The 13,754-nt window shown below is 37.3% G+C and overlaps 1 protein-coding gene and 1 pseudogene across 1 annotated transcript; both read left to right on the top strand.

The window, feature by feature from the left end:
* The first annotated feature begins 5,304 nt into the window (after nt 1-5,304).
* On the top strand, nt 5,305-6,249 carry LOC119055727 (olfactory receptor 51G2-like). The gene has a single exon (XM_037153999.2). The coding sequence runs from the start codon at nt 5,308-5,310 to the stop codon at nt 6,247-6,249; it is 942 nt and encodes a 313-aa protein (XP_037009894.2). The 5' UTR covers nt 5,305-5,307.
* Nucleotides 6,250-8,666: 2,417 nt separating this feature from the next.
* Nucleotides 8,667-9,641, top strand: LOC128628323 (olfactory receptor 51A4-like; annotated as a pseudogene).
* Nucleotides 9,642-13,754: the final 4,113 nt, after the last annotated feature.

The raw sequence follows: 13,754 nt of genomic DNA, 5'->3' as shown, positions 1-13,754 counted from the left end.
ACTAAGAACCAAATGAGCCAGAGCCTCAAGGCAATTCAAATAAATGTAAAATATGCCCTGCCCACAAAAAAGTCTCTAAAGTTGAAGAACAGATATCACTAAGTGAGCCATAATTACTATGACCGGAACATAAAGGGCACAGTGGGCAAGGAGAGAACGAGGGTGCTAATAAATGTCCCTTTGAGGCCAGGATTACACTGTGATCACTATTATAAGTGACCTGTCCCACACTTTCTCTGTTTTCTGTTCACTACATGGAAAAAACCCACATTATTAATTTTCCTATTGCAATTGAACAATTCCCTTTTTGGAGAGGAGTATATGAAATGTCATGTCTTTATCATATCCTAAGGGCTATGCTACAATCTGAGTGTGGATTTTAAGGCCCCCTTGAGAATAATTGTGGAAATCATTATGTTTAGCATCCCAAACAATAAATGCAATCATTTTGATATAAATTTTAACTCTGGTTCTGCTATAACTTTCAAATCCCTTTTATCTAGTTAATTCATAAAATCTTAGATTTAGACAGCTAAAAATAGGTGTCTCTTTGCTGCTGTCACCTAGATACTCTGCTGCAAGATGACAATAAAATAAGCAGGAATAAAAGACTTTAATTTAATTAAACAACAACAATAACAACAAGGAGATTTGACCTGGGGTGGTAACCACAGCATGCTATACAGAGGATGTCTTATAGAGATGTATACTTGAGACATGTATAATATTATTAACTTGATTAATACAATTGATTAAAAAATGGAAAAAATTGAAAGCAAAGAAAAAAGGCAAGTTTTTTTTCTTTTGTCACTTTTTAACTTTTTTAATGTATGTTGTTCTTTCCTGGCTCTGATGGAAAGCAGGGTAGGCGAGGTGAGATTTCAAATAATTCTTAGGTAACAGAATTCCTTAAGGTCACTTTAACTTAAAATATATATATATATATCTCCCTGGCTGGTGTAGCTCAGTGGATTGAGTGTGGGCCTGTGAATCAGAGGATCACAGCTCGATTCCCAGTCCGGGCACATGCCTGGGTTTCAGGCCAGTTCCCATCAGGAGACACATGAGAGGCAACCATCCATTGATATTTCTCTCCCTCTCTCTTTCCCTTCCCCTCTAAAGATAAATAAAATTTTTTAAAAGACAAAAATTTCCTGTCAACTGTTTCAAGTTCAGTCAGAAGTAATAGTTCTCCCCTCCCCGAGCTAAGATCAGTTTCAGATAGCAGATTCCCCAGTATGGAAGGAGGTATGTTTGTCTCTATAACCTGTCTTTACTGCCTTGCCTTTTCTCCATTCGACAAGACTCTTAGAAGTTGGAATGCTGGAGCAGAGCAAGAGGCAATGAAGGCGCAGAAACTCTTTATTTGACTAGTCTTATGAAAAGATGGCTTCAGGCTTTCCAAGTTTTATGGAAGTTTAAGGCTCCCTCTCTCTCCTCAGGACACCTTTGCAATCTCCATAGACTCTGCTTCTGGATCTTCCCACTGGTCCCCTGTTGATGAGCTGTGCCTCTCCTTTAGCCAGGTGATCTTCATTCCTCCACTCATGTCCCCATTGTTTAATGGGCTCTCTTTTTAAACAACGGCAGGTTAACATTCCTCTATTACATTCCCCATCTGATACCTAAAGTCACGTGCCTTTGACCTTGCATGGCTGCCCAGCCATCTCAGTTACCCTCAAATTTGCCTAGGCAGCAGTCAGACTAGTTTATTCTGCACCTCAGTTAAAGTGAGGACATATCAAATGTTTCCTTAATAAAAAGCCATTTCCACATTATACGTTTCTTATGTAAGAGAAATGTATAGGTTAAGTATTTTAGAATGCAGTTAAATTTTACTAAATAACAGCTTTATTGAGATATTATTGCATACTGTACATTTAGTTTTGTTCCCTCACCCCCCCAGCCCCATTACTTCCTGTCCCCTCCCCCCAGTTTAAAACAAAGTTTCTCTACATTGGCACTTTTACCATTTGGACTGGACAATTCTTTGTTGTGGGAACTTTATCCCTCCTTGTACGATGTTTAGGAGCATCCCTGCTATCTACAGACCAGATGCCCTTAACATTGCCCCAGTTGTGACAACAGAAAATATCTCCAGACATGGTCAAATATCCCTTTAGGGAAAATTTTTTTTCTTGTTGAGAATCACTGCCTTACATTAAGGATTCTCTCAACTCCTGTTTCCCACATGAAGATCTGCTCAACACAAATTTCAACAATTAATAAATGTTCTCTGGATGCCATATGTCTGGAAAGGTCTGAAACATTAGCATGCGATATTAATGTTTACACACAATGGAATTACAATATGCAGTTTGTCCCAAATGAAATTGACCAAGGCTTACCTGGTATGTTTGGCCATTAATTCTATTTGAACAGTGGCCTATTGTACATTTTAGGAACATTTGATACAGGCAGGCTAAAGAATGAACATTTTGAGAAGTTAGAGCTTGTTCTATGTGTCCGATTATTCAGAGCACAGAATTTTCCTTGCACATTATTCTGACTAAATAAACCAGCCCATGTTCTCCATCAGATAAATTCAGGGGTATTTCCTAGTTGCTGGATATCTGAACTCCCAGTTTGAGAATTTGGCATAATCATCTCCTTCCCCTGAGCAAGACAAAAAACTCCAATGGCAGTGGCATCATTTTTTCTCTCTGGAGGTTGCATTAAGGAAACAAAGATCCTGAGAGAACAGACTAATCTGGGGAGAATCACTGGGTTCAGAGCAGTTAAAGCACAGGGTGTAGTGCTAATGAAGCACACTGCTGGATAGAGTGAAGGATGCTGAACCCCAAAATATGCCATCTTGGCTCTGGAGTTGCTGCAAAACAAATGGAAGCTTCCCTCAGGAAAGCTATGCTCCCTTGAAGAACTATCTACTTTAGCACCCACTATATATATATATATATATATATATATATATATATATATATACACACACACACACACACACACACATGCATATAAAATCTCTTATGCCCATCATTGGTGGCTCTCTCTTCTTACAAGAAGCCCCTAGCTCTGAACAACCTGCAGCAGGGGGAGTGACTGTCTACACCTGAGAACTCAGGTATGCATGAAGGAATGTTTCTGAGGTGACAAGCATGGAAAAAGATTAGTACCTATTTGAAAAGTCCAGAAAGTAGAAAGCTGACCAAGTGTAATTACTGCTTTGGGGATGAGAGATACAGATTGTCATTCCCCCAAAGAAGCCAGACTATCATCCTCGAAAGCTGCTCCAAAGCCATTATAATTCATCTCCAGGTATAGATACTATAAATGGTGGACACATGCTCTGAAGTCTCCGGTTTCTCGCACATGGCTATCTGTTATAGAAGTAGTGAAGGCAGTTGTCCTCAGGTTTTCTTTGACTCTGGAGGAGTTGTCACTGAGATCAGGGTGCTCGTGTCTGTATCCAACAGACCTGTTTAGGGGAGATGAATGATGAATATCCTAAGTCAGAGAATTTTTTTTACAAAGGAGTCAGTAAAAGAGATCTAAGAGGGAAGACTGGCATACCTGGGCAGGATGGAGTGCTGAAGACATTGATAGATTTGAGGGAGGGCATTAAGGGAGGAGAATGAAACTGTGTGCAAGTGCCACAGTGATGACAATTCTTGTTCAGTGATGCTAAAGAGGCAAGGGAAAGTTTGATATATAAAAAGCTAGGATAGTAAGGGAGATGTATAAAGACCAGTATTGACTAATATGCTACAATTACTACAGTATACAAATCACAGGATAATATGTAAGGAACTTCCTATCTTTATTGTATCTGTTCCTAGAGAGAGAAGAAAGTGGCATCCAAGTGAAAAGGATCCTGTGACTCCTTGACGTGGGAGGGAATTACTTTAAGTCTGTCAGAGGAAATCACTAAATGGAAGTGTATCAGTGGAGCAGGATAGATTAGGGAACAGATGAACTTTGAAATAAAAACTTTGATACTCAGTGAAAAAAAGTTTCATTGATGTTTTGTGCCTCGAGTAGCTGGAATTGGGTCACCATCATGTTGCTAAGTAATTGGAGTCTCTAGGATTCCTATTATAATGCCTGGTCTTCTCCAGTCCTCAGTAACCTCTGCCTCTTACGTTCCCTGCAGCACATTTTGTCCTCTTGGTGCCTGTTAGACCCTTCTCCTCACATGCCATGCGTTCTTTCCACTGATTTTAATTTTATTTTATTTCTAAGGATTTTTTCTTTCTCTTTGTGCTCGATTAGACATCTTTTCCAGTTCACCAAGTAGCAGTAATTTCCCTTTCGACAAGTCTTTAGGGAAGCAAAAATACCACTATTTCATCTTCTTGACACACACACCTCAAATTTATTGTAACCAAACTGAATCAATCTTAACCCCTAGTCTTTCCAACTTTTAAATTTTTGTTTGTTTCAGTGAATGACACCAAAATCCACCAAGTAACTTCACGTGTCCTGGGTTTCTTCCTTTTGTTTATTCTTAATGTATGATCATCAAGCAATATTTCTTTAGTTCTACCTATAAACTTTTATATCTCTTCACTCTTTATCCTCATTACTGTTACATGTCACTTTTATTCACTTTTTTATGACTACAGTAGCCTTTTAAAGGACTTCCTTGCCTTCTCATTTGTCAATATTTAAACCAATCTTAACATGTGTTCTAGTTTGACACTGATACAATATACATTTGGTCAAATCATTAACTTAAAAAAGTGACATCTTGTATCTTCTAACATTAAGTACAAATCCTATGTATTTATGCTCAATTAAGATGGAGTTTCTATCTTAACTCCAATTACCATCTGAAAAGCCATGCTACCAGCAACTTTGCTCAATTATAATGATTTACACTTGTAATGCAACAGCTTCCTGCTTTACATGGGTACCAATCAGCATAGAATATCTAACACGGCCCTTTGTTCCCACGTAACTCATACTTGTCATTTGAGAAACTAATTCAAGAATTACCTTTAATAAATCCTCTTTCTGTGTTTCCGACTAACACTCTGCTTTAATTTGAGCTCTTTCTATCCACTAGACTGTGTTTATTTGAAGATGTGTTTTATATATTACTCTATATTTTGACACTACCCAATTTTCTTTTATAAAATTTGTTCTGAGTAAATATGCAATGAGGAAATAGTGAATTAATTGGTAAAATAATAAATGTAGGTAGTAAATTATATATAACAAGCAGAAGAGTGATTGAATCAGAAACCAGAGCAGTGTGCATCAGAGCTTCTGTTTGCGATATTGACTTTTACCCTAACTGTTTTACTTTCTGGTCTCCCCACCCAGACTGAAGGTGTCTCCGTTCCCACAATGTCTGTCTTCAATAGCTCTGCTATGGACCCGCGCTTCCTTCTGACAGGCTTCTCAGGCCTTGAAAGCAGATATGGCTTGATTTCCCTCCCCATCTTCTTTGTTTATGCCACCTCAGTTGCAGGGAACATTACTATCCTCTTCATCATCAGAACTGAGCCTTCCCTCCACCAACCAATGTACTACTTTCTGTCAATGTTGGCACTTACTGACCTGGGCCTGTCCACTACAACCTTGCCTACAATGTTCAGTGTCTTCTGGTTCCATGCACGGGAGATCTCCTTCAACACTTGTCTGGTCCAGATGTACTTCATTCATGTTTTCTCCATTATTGAGTCAGCTGTGCTGTTAGCCATGGCCTTTGACCGCCTGGTGGCCATCCGAGAGCCCTTGCGCTATGCAGCCATTCTAACCAATGGTGTCATCAGTGGCATTGGATTGGCAATTGTAGGAAGGGCTTTGGCTCTGGTCTTTCCAGCTTCCTTCCTCCTTAAGAGGCTTCAATATCGGCCTGTCAATATTCTCTCCTACCCTTTCTGCCTGCACCAGGACCTCATAAAGACAACTGTGTCCAGCCGTCGAGTCAGCAGCATCTATGGCCTCATAGTGGTCATTTGCTCCATGGGACTCGATTCAGTGCTCCTCCTCCTCTCCTATATCCTCATCCTTGGCACAGTGTTGAGTATAGCCTCCAAAACAGAGAGGGTGAGAGCTCTCAATACCTGTATCTCCCACATCTGTGCTGTCCTTACCTTCTACACACCAATGATTGGGCTATCTATGATCCGTCGTTATGGGCAGAATGCTTCCTCAATTGTCCATGTGCTCATGGCCAACGTCTACTTGCTGGTTCCACCCCTCATGAACCCCATTGTCTACAGTGTCAAAACCAAGCAGATTCGAGACAGAATTCTCAAGAAATTCAAACAACAGAAAGTTTAGAGAAAAGAGGTTCTAAAATACAACTTTCTTTCCCCTCCTCCTTATCTTTATTAGAGCACTTCATACTACCGTAGAATTTTGAATATATATGTTACTGATACTATTTTGACTTTAAGAAACTAGATGCACACCTCAATAACAGTAAATCTTATCTGTTTGGTATAGAGAATAGAGGCATGATTTTGTTTTATATTCATGTTGACATACTAAAGAATATGGTCTTTAAACCCAGGTTAGGCCATTCTTAGAAATCTTTTAATAATCAGCAATAAATGTTTGTGAAAGTAAAATTCACCAAATCAAGAATCTAGTGAAATTTTTCCTTACACCCTGTTAAGGCCCTCAGTTTCTAAAGAAGATTTAGGTTATGACACCGGGTCTCATATAGGTTCTATAGTCGAGAGCAATAATATTTCCCCACAAAATAGACCATAGTATGAATATATTTTTAATGCATTTAAATTTTTTTTCTGTTCAGGAGAGGATAATGATTCCAGGAAGAAAGACTTCTTTAAGAGAGAAGGTCCATGACAAGTGGATAAAGTTCAGCATGCTCTCAAAAGCATAAGGAAGACAACTTGGCCCAAGTAATGAAAATGATTAGAGTGGGTCTCATATGCTCCAAACCCATGATGCTTTTGTGCTTAGAAACTTATGGAGGCTTTTATATTCTGAGTAGGTAGACACTTCTGAGACCCACATTTCACCTGTTTTAATCTGTTAGTTACTGAAGAGAGATGTTAAAGGCTCCAAATATCATAACACATTTGTCTACTTTTTCTTGGTTATGCTATCAGCTTTTCCCCAGGTATTTTGATGCTACTTGCTAGGTATGTAGATACTAATATTTGTTATGTCTTTCTGGGTAATCCCTTCATCAAAATATAATGTTGTTTATCCTTGAAAATTTCTTTCATATTAAACTAGTCTTTTTGGACTTCTGGCCATGATGGAGGTGTAGATAGATAAACTGCCTCCTCACACAACCAAAAGAAGTACAATAAATTTAAAAACAAAAAATAACCAGAACTGCCAGAAAATCAAGCTGTATAGGAGTCTGACAGCCAAGGAGTTAGAGGAGAAACATTCATTCAGAGTGGTAGGATGGGCAGTGACAGGCAGCTGGTGCAGAGAGGATGTGGGGCAAGGGTGCAGCTGGAGGATTGGGTGGGTGAAGTGGTGGCTGGTGGACCAGGTGGTCCCACTTTTGCCTATGGATAAACTGAGAAGAACAACTGGGGAGCAAGGCTGACCATGCAACCCAGGGTTCCAGCATGGGGAAAGAAAGCCTCAAACCTCTGGCTGCAAAATCATGGGGTTGCAGCAGCAGGAGAACCTCCCAGCCTCACAGGAGAGTTTGCTAAAGAAACCCACAGGGTCCTAGAATGTACACGAAACCTCCTACCAGGGAATTAGCACTGGGATTGCTGGTGGGAGGGGGATGCAGGGCAGAGAGGAATAAAGAAGGGGAAAAATGGGACAACTATTATAATATAATCAGTAAAATATACTTTTAAAAATATGAAGAACAAAAATAAACTGTCTTTTCTGAATTCAGTACAGATTGTCTAGCTTTCTTTTGATTCATGTTATCATGGTATATGTTTCTCCTTTTCTTTACTTAAAAATGCATGTATTTGTTAAGGTCTTAGCTTTCTATGTACTGTTTTATATCTTTTAAATACTAACACCTTTCTGGGATGTAATTCACATACCATATATCACCCATTTAAAATACATCAGTGTTTTTAAATATATTAACAGATATGTGTAACTGTCAATCAATGTTTATCATCTCAAAAAGAAATCTCATACTCTTTAACTATCACTTCTTTCCCTATATCCTTCACCTCATTTTAAGGCACCAATGATATACTTTCTGACTCAATAGATTTCCCTGTTTTGGATTTGCATATGAATGAATTATTAAAATATGTGGCATTTTGTGGCTGGTTTCTTTTAGCATACTGATGTAGCGTGTATCAGTACTTGAGTCCTTTTTATGGCTAAGTGATATTTCATTTCCTGGTGTCATATAAATGAGTTAAAAATGGTCCCTGTGTATTTACCTGTATATTTTCACAGTATATATTTCACAACAAGTAGATCCTTCAGCTAAAGCTCACTGACACCAAATTGAAATTCTTTCACAATCGTTTTAAATAGATACAATTCTAACCATACAGAGACTGCCTGATTTACATACCTCACAAAACTGCACCCAACTTCTGCTAGATCTAGATAAGACAACCTTAGGATTATAAAAATCTCCAAACCACTGCTTCCCTTTAGGTTCTCATATCCAGAGACTACCTCTCTTGCCAGATGATTAAAGCATACACATCTGAGTTAATGTATTGAAGCCATTGCAGAAGGCCCTTCTGAGACCCACATCCTCATTCCATCACACTTCTGCAATGTCAGTCTTGAACACCTGTGAAGTGCAAATCTCTACCTTATTCCTCACTGGCATCCCAAGGATGGAACGTGCTCACATTTCAGTCTCCATCCACATTGGCCTCACATACCTCATTGCCATACTGAGGAACTACACTTTCCTCTTTTTCATAAAAACGGAGACCTCTCTGCATGAGCCTATATACTAACTTCTGTCCATGTTGACCTTGTCTGACCATGGACATTCCACCTTCTCACTTCCAACCATGCAGAGAATCTTCTTGTTCAGTACTACTGGAATTTCATCTGATGCCTGCTTTGCCCAAGAGTTTTCACTCATGGATTCTTAGGTATGGAGTCATCATTTCTTATTATGTCCATGGATCACTTTATAGCCTTTCACACTCCGGGAGCTACACCTCCATTCTGACCAGTGACAGAGTCATTAATAGTGGCCTTGTATTTGCTCTACAAAGCAACTTATTGGTCTTGCCTCTTCCCTGTATTCTAAACAGGCTTGGATTCTTTAAGAAAAACATTCAATTTCACTTCTATTGCTTCCACCAGGGTATCATAAGGCTGGCTTGCTCTGACAACAGAGTCAGTTTTAACTGTGGCCTGTTTGTGGCTGTAACAGCTATGCTAGAGTTGGTGTGCATTTCTGTGTCTTACATGCTGATCTTGAAAGTTATATTGGTCATATAATTGGTCATAAAAACTGCCTCAAGGTCCTCAACACTTGCATCCTCCACATTTGTAACGTGATGATTTTCTATTCACCAATTGTCACCTTAGTTATTATTCACTGATGTGCCTAAAATGTCATGCCAGTTATTAGGGTCATCATAGCTGATCCTTTTCTTCTGGTTCCCACACTAATGAATTCCAATGTGCACTCTTTGAAGACTCAGCAGATTAGAAATTGGATCCTGGGAAGTTATGTGACAAACAAATATGATGGGGAATATCTTGCAGTAAATGCCAAGTTCACTTGACAATTTTCCGAGAAAAATGGGAATAAAGAATTGCAATGAAGTAATAGATATTGACATGAGTTTGTACTGTACATACTCAGCAGTCTCATCAAATTTCAAATTATTGGTTTAATTTAACAGCAACAAAATACTAGATGGCTTGGGGTTACAATATGCCTATAACTGCATTTCTTACCCCTTCTCTCTCTCCTTTACCTCTTCACACAATCAGCTATGTGATTTAATCAACAACAACCATGTACATACTATCTTAACTTGATTAAATGAATTTTCAATGTATTATTCTAAAACAGCAAAAATGTTTATTTAGAAAAAAGCAAACATGGTTCTAATTAACTCAGGTGTGATCAGTTGTAACTGAAGTAAACTGCAAGATTAATCACACACAAATACATGTATAGTAGCAGCATCTCCTAAACACAGCTTGCTTGGCGTTTAGGTGTGTTGGGGGAAATGTATATGTGTTTTTGAGTGTATTTCATCAACAATTCAAATGAAAGTACTTTTGTTTTAATACTGTGAAACATGTATTAACTGTAGGAACCTAACAGATGAGGAAATATTTCCTTCATTTATATTTTAAATTGTTTGGAATCAATTTAATAAATTTCCTTCTTTGGTATGCATATTGGGTGAGCTGCTCCTTATCCAAGCCTGTATAACGCCTTATGCCAGTTATAAGCCTATATAAGGGTATTATTTCTTAATTGTCTATAATCTACATCAATGTGTAGGTGGTCAAACCAGAGTATTTTAACTTCTCTCTTTGTCAATATCAAGTAAAGTGCCTGGAACATATGAGTGTTTATTGTATGTTTGTTAAAAGCATAGCAACCCTAGCAAATTTTGAAGAAATGAATATAATGCATAAAACCATAGAATCTATTAGAGTATGTCTCAAAATGCCCATTAATGTGGGGTTTACTTGTTCTACAAGTTAATTTCTTGGGGCTAACTGTAAAATAAAAACAAGCACAAAAAGAATTTAGAAATCATAAAAGAAGTGAAGTGATGTCATGTATAGAAATAGAATATAATCAGGTTCTCACTAAAAGTTACTGACTGAATTTAGTCCCACTTCTAATAACCACTACTATCTTTAATCCACACTAAACTCTAAGAATTAGAAAGATTGCATTATTATAACAGACCATCCATTGCTAGTGACAGTAAACCAAATCATATTACATTAAACAAATTTAACATTCTTGAGTAGAACATTACAATGGTTTACAGATAGGAAGCAAAAGTTCAGGAACCTAGAACTATTATCAAGTTCTAGATGTTGTTAGTAGCACCAACTCACTCTCTTCATCTCTCTTCTTTGCTTCTGTCAGTGTTCTGAATGAACCACCAATAGCACCCCAATGAGTGTGGTAAGTGGTTGTAAGCTGGAAGAATGGGTAGGTCGTGCTGACACTTCTTACACCTCAACTAACAGAAAAGAGAGTGAACTTTCACTATATAAGCTCCACTTAAGAGATCTAGAGAAAGGGCTGAAAAATACAGACCTGGTCAATGTACCCATGGGTATACATTCAATGTGAGTAGCAAAACTGGGTCACAGTGCTGCTAAAATCACTGTGATGATGACAGATAAAAGGGGGACTTTCTCTTCTTAGAAGGGTTGGGAAAAAGGCACTTGGAAAGAAGTAACAAATCAAAACAAATCAAATCAACTAAAAGAAACAAAAACAGGAGTTGTTTACTAAGAATGAGAAAGATGGCAGAATGACATCAGTGAGAAATGCTATTAAAATATGATGAAAAGTAATTATTAAAGGATACATGAGAAATCAACCCATAGCGTGGCCTATAGGAATTTTATTGGAAGCTCTTAGAAAATACATGCATCATGCTATCACAGCAAGAATTAGGAACCAATGTACTTAGTAGGTATTGCAAATTATCATGAAATAGTACATCATTTTCAGAATGCTATGTTTAAGAAGACAGGCAGGTACCTAGGTATATATCATTTTAACTGATAGCTCTCTACAGGAGTCATAGAAAACCCCCCTTTCAATCTCGGCAAGGCAATTGAATTACTTGAAGAGCATTTCAATGTCTGGGTAATAAGGTAATATCACAAGCCAATTAAATCAAAATATAAAATTATTTTAACCATTTCCCTACTAATATTGACATTGTCTCAAATTTTGACTGTTACAACTACAGTTTTTATAGATATTCTTAGAGATGCATTTGCTTGTGGCAGTTCCAGTTGTTATACTATAGTATAGTATGTCATTGTGATGTTAATTTTTATTTTTCCAAATGCAAGTTGGACAGTGCCAGTTTGGGTACCTTGCCCAATTTTTATCATTTTACCTACTAATTTGTAGGAGTTCTCTGTATTCCCTTTGGCAGATAGGTAAAGTGAGAATATTTACTCCTGGGGGATGGATTGTCTTCTCATTCTCTCAAAAGCATGATTCAATAAATAGAAGATCTTTCTCTTAATTAAATATAAGTGATTAATTATCATTACCTCAGGGTTAATCTTTTTATGTCCTTGGTTATCCAAGATCATGAACATGTTATCATAATTTTCTTCTACATTTTTTCTTTTACATGTAATAGTTTAGTCTATGATTCAAATGAAATCAATTTATGATAAAGCTCAATATTAATCAATTTGTTTTTATATATAAATTTCTCCACTTATTGAAAATACTTAGATCCATGATCCAAATGAAATTGACTTATGATAAAGCTCAATGTTATTTAATTTATTTTTATATATAAGTTGCTTATTTTGTCTATTCTGTACTGGTTTGCAACCTGAGGGAATTTCCTGGGAATATCAGGAACTGGCCTCTGTATGCAAATGACAAGGAGCCACAGAAGAAAGAGGCTGACCACTTCACAATGGTGGGTGGCAGGTTTAAAAAGCAAGGGAACATAAGTGAGGTTTGTCTTGCAGCCACAAAACCAGTATATCTCCTCACCTGCTTGCAAGAATCTTAAGTTTCTATAGAGGCCTTAATTAACTAGGTCCAGTCACTGCCCTGTCCTGATGGTCTCAATTATACATTTCTCACTCAAGGACACCTCCTTGAAAATGACTCCCACTATAGGAACGGTGGGCACACCATACATTCTAAGGACAGAGGAGGGGAGAGGAGGTTCTGATTGTGTGGGTCCAGCTTGTGGTTCACTGGAGGTCATGACCTCACAACTACCTCCTCCAACATTGTGTCAGCACCACCAACACTGCTGGGTAAAGGTTGCTTTAGAGTTGGTCCTAAGACCTAGTGGTGTAGTCTGATGTCTTCCTTGTCTTGCCTATTGTAGGCCTTTTGCATCTTCACATAAAGTACACAATCAACCTGTCAATTTCCATAACAAAACCTACTAGGATGTGAGTACACTTGTGCAGTCAATATGCTCCGTTTGGAAGACTTGTTATCTTAACAATATAGAGTTCTCTAATCACTGAACATGGTCTATAGGTCTTTTGAAATTTTCTGCAATGGTTTGAAATTTTCCGTTTAGATATTTTAGAAGTGTTTTATGTTTAATTTTACATTTTTGATGTTCCTAATTAAAGATCTTGATTGTTTGATGTAAATGGTATTCTAAATTTATACAAATTGTTTTCCAAGTTCTTAGGGATTCAGTTTTTTTTTATTTTTTACCCGGCTTACTTTTTTTAATTCATTTATCTTTATATTAATATTTATATATTTCTACATAAACAATCATACTATTCATGAATTAACATCTTTACACTATCCTTTCAAATTTTTATACTTTTTCCCCTATATTACACTGTCTTGGACATCTAATACAATTTTGAATAGGAGTATTCATGAATACCTTCTGACCTTTACCTGTCTATGAGTGAAAGTGTCCAATATCTTTTCATTATTTTAATGCTAGTTATAGCATATTATATATATATGTGTGTGTGTGTGTGTATCAACTCAAGGTAGTACCCCCATTTCTATTTTACTCAGAGGTTTTATGATGAAACTATATTTTATCTGTTGAAGTGATCATGTAGTTTTTCCTCTATGCCACTGGGAAATATATACATGATGTTTCAAAATGTACATTCTATGATAAACTCTACTTGGTTATGATATTATATTTTTATACATTCACTGC

Source organism: Artibeus jamaicensis, unplaced genomic scaffold, assembly GCF_021234435.1.
Source record: "Artibeus jamaicensis isolate MK-2021 breed Jamaican fruit bat unplaced genomic scaffold, CSHL_Jam_final contig_69, whole genome shotgun sequence".
NCBI classification, from domain to species: Eukaryota; Metazoa; Chordata; class Mammalia; order Chiroptera; family Phyllostomidae; genus Artibeus; species Artibeus jamaicensis.
This window is presented reverse-complemented; position numbering and strand designations above follow the sequence as displayed.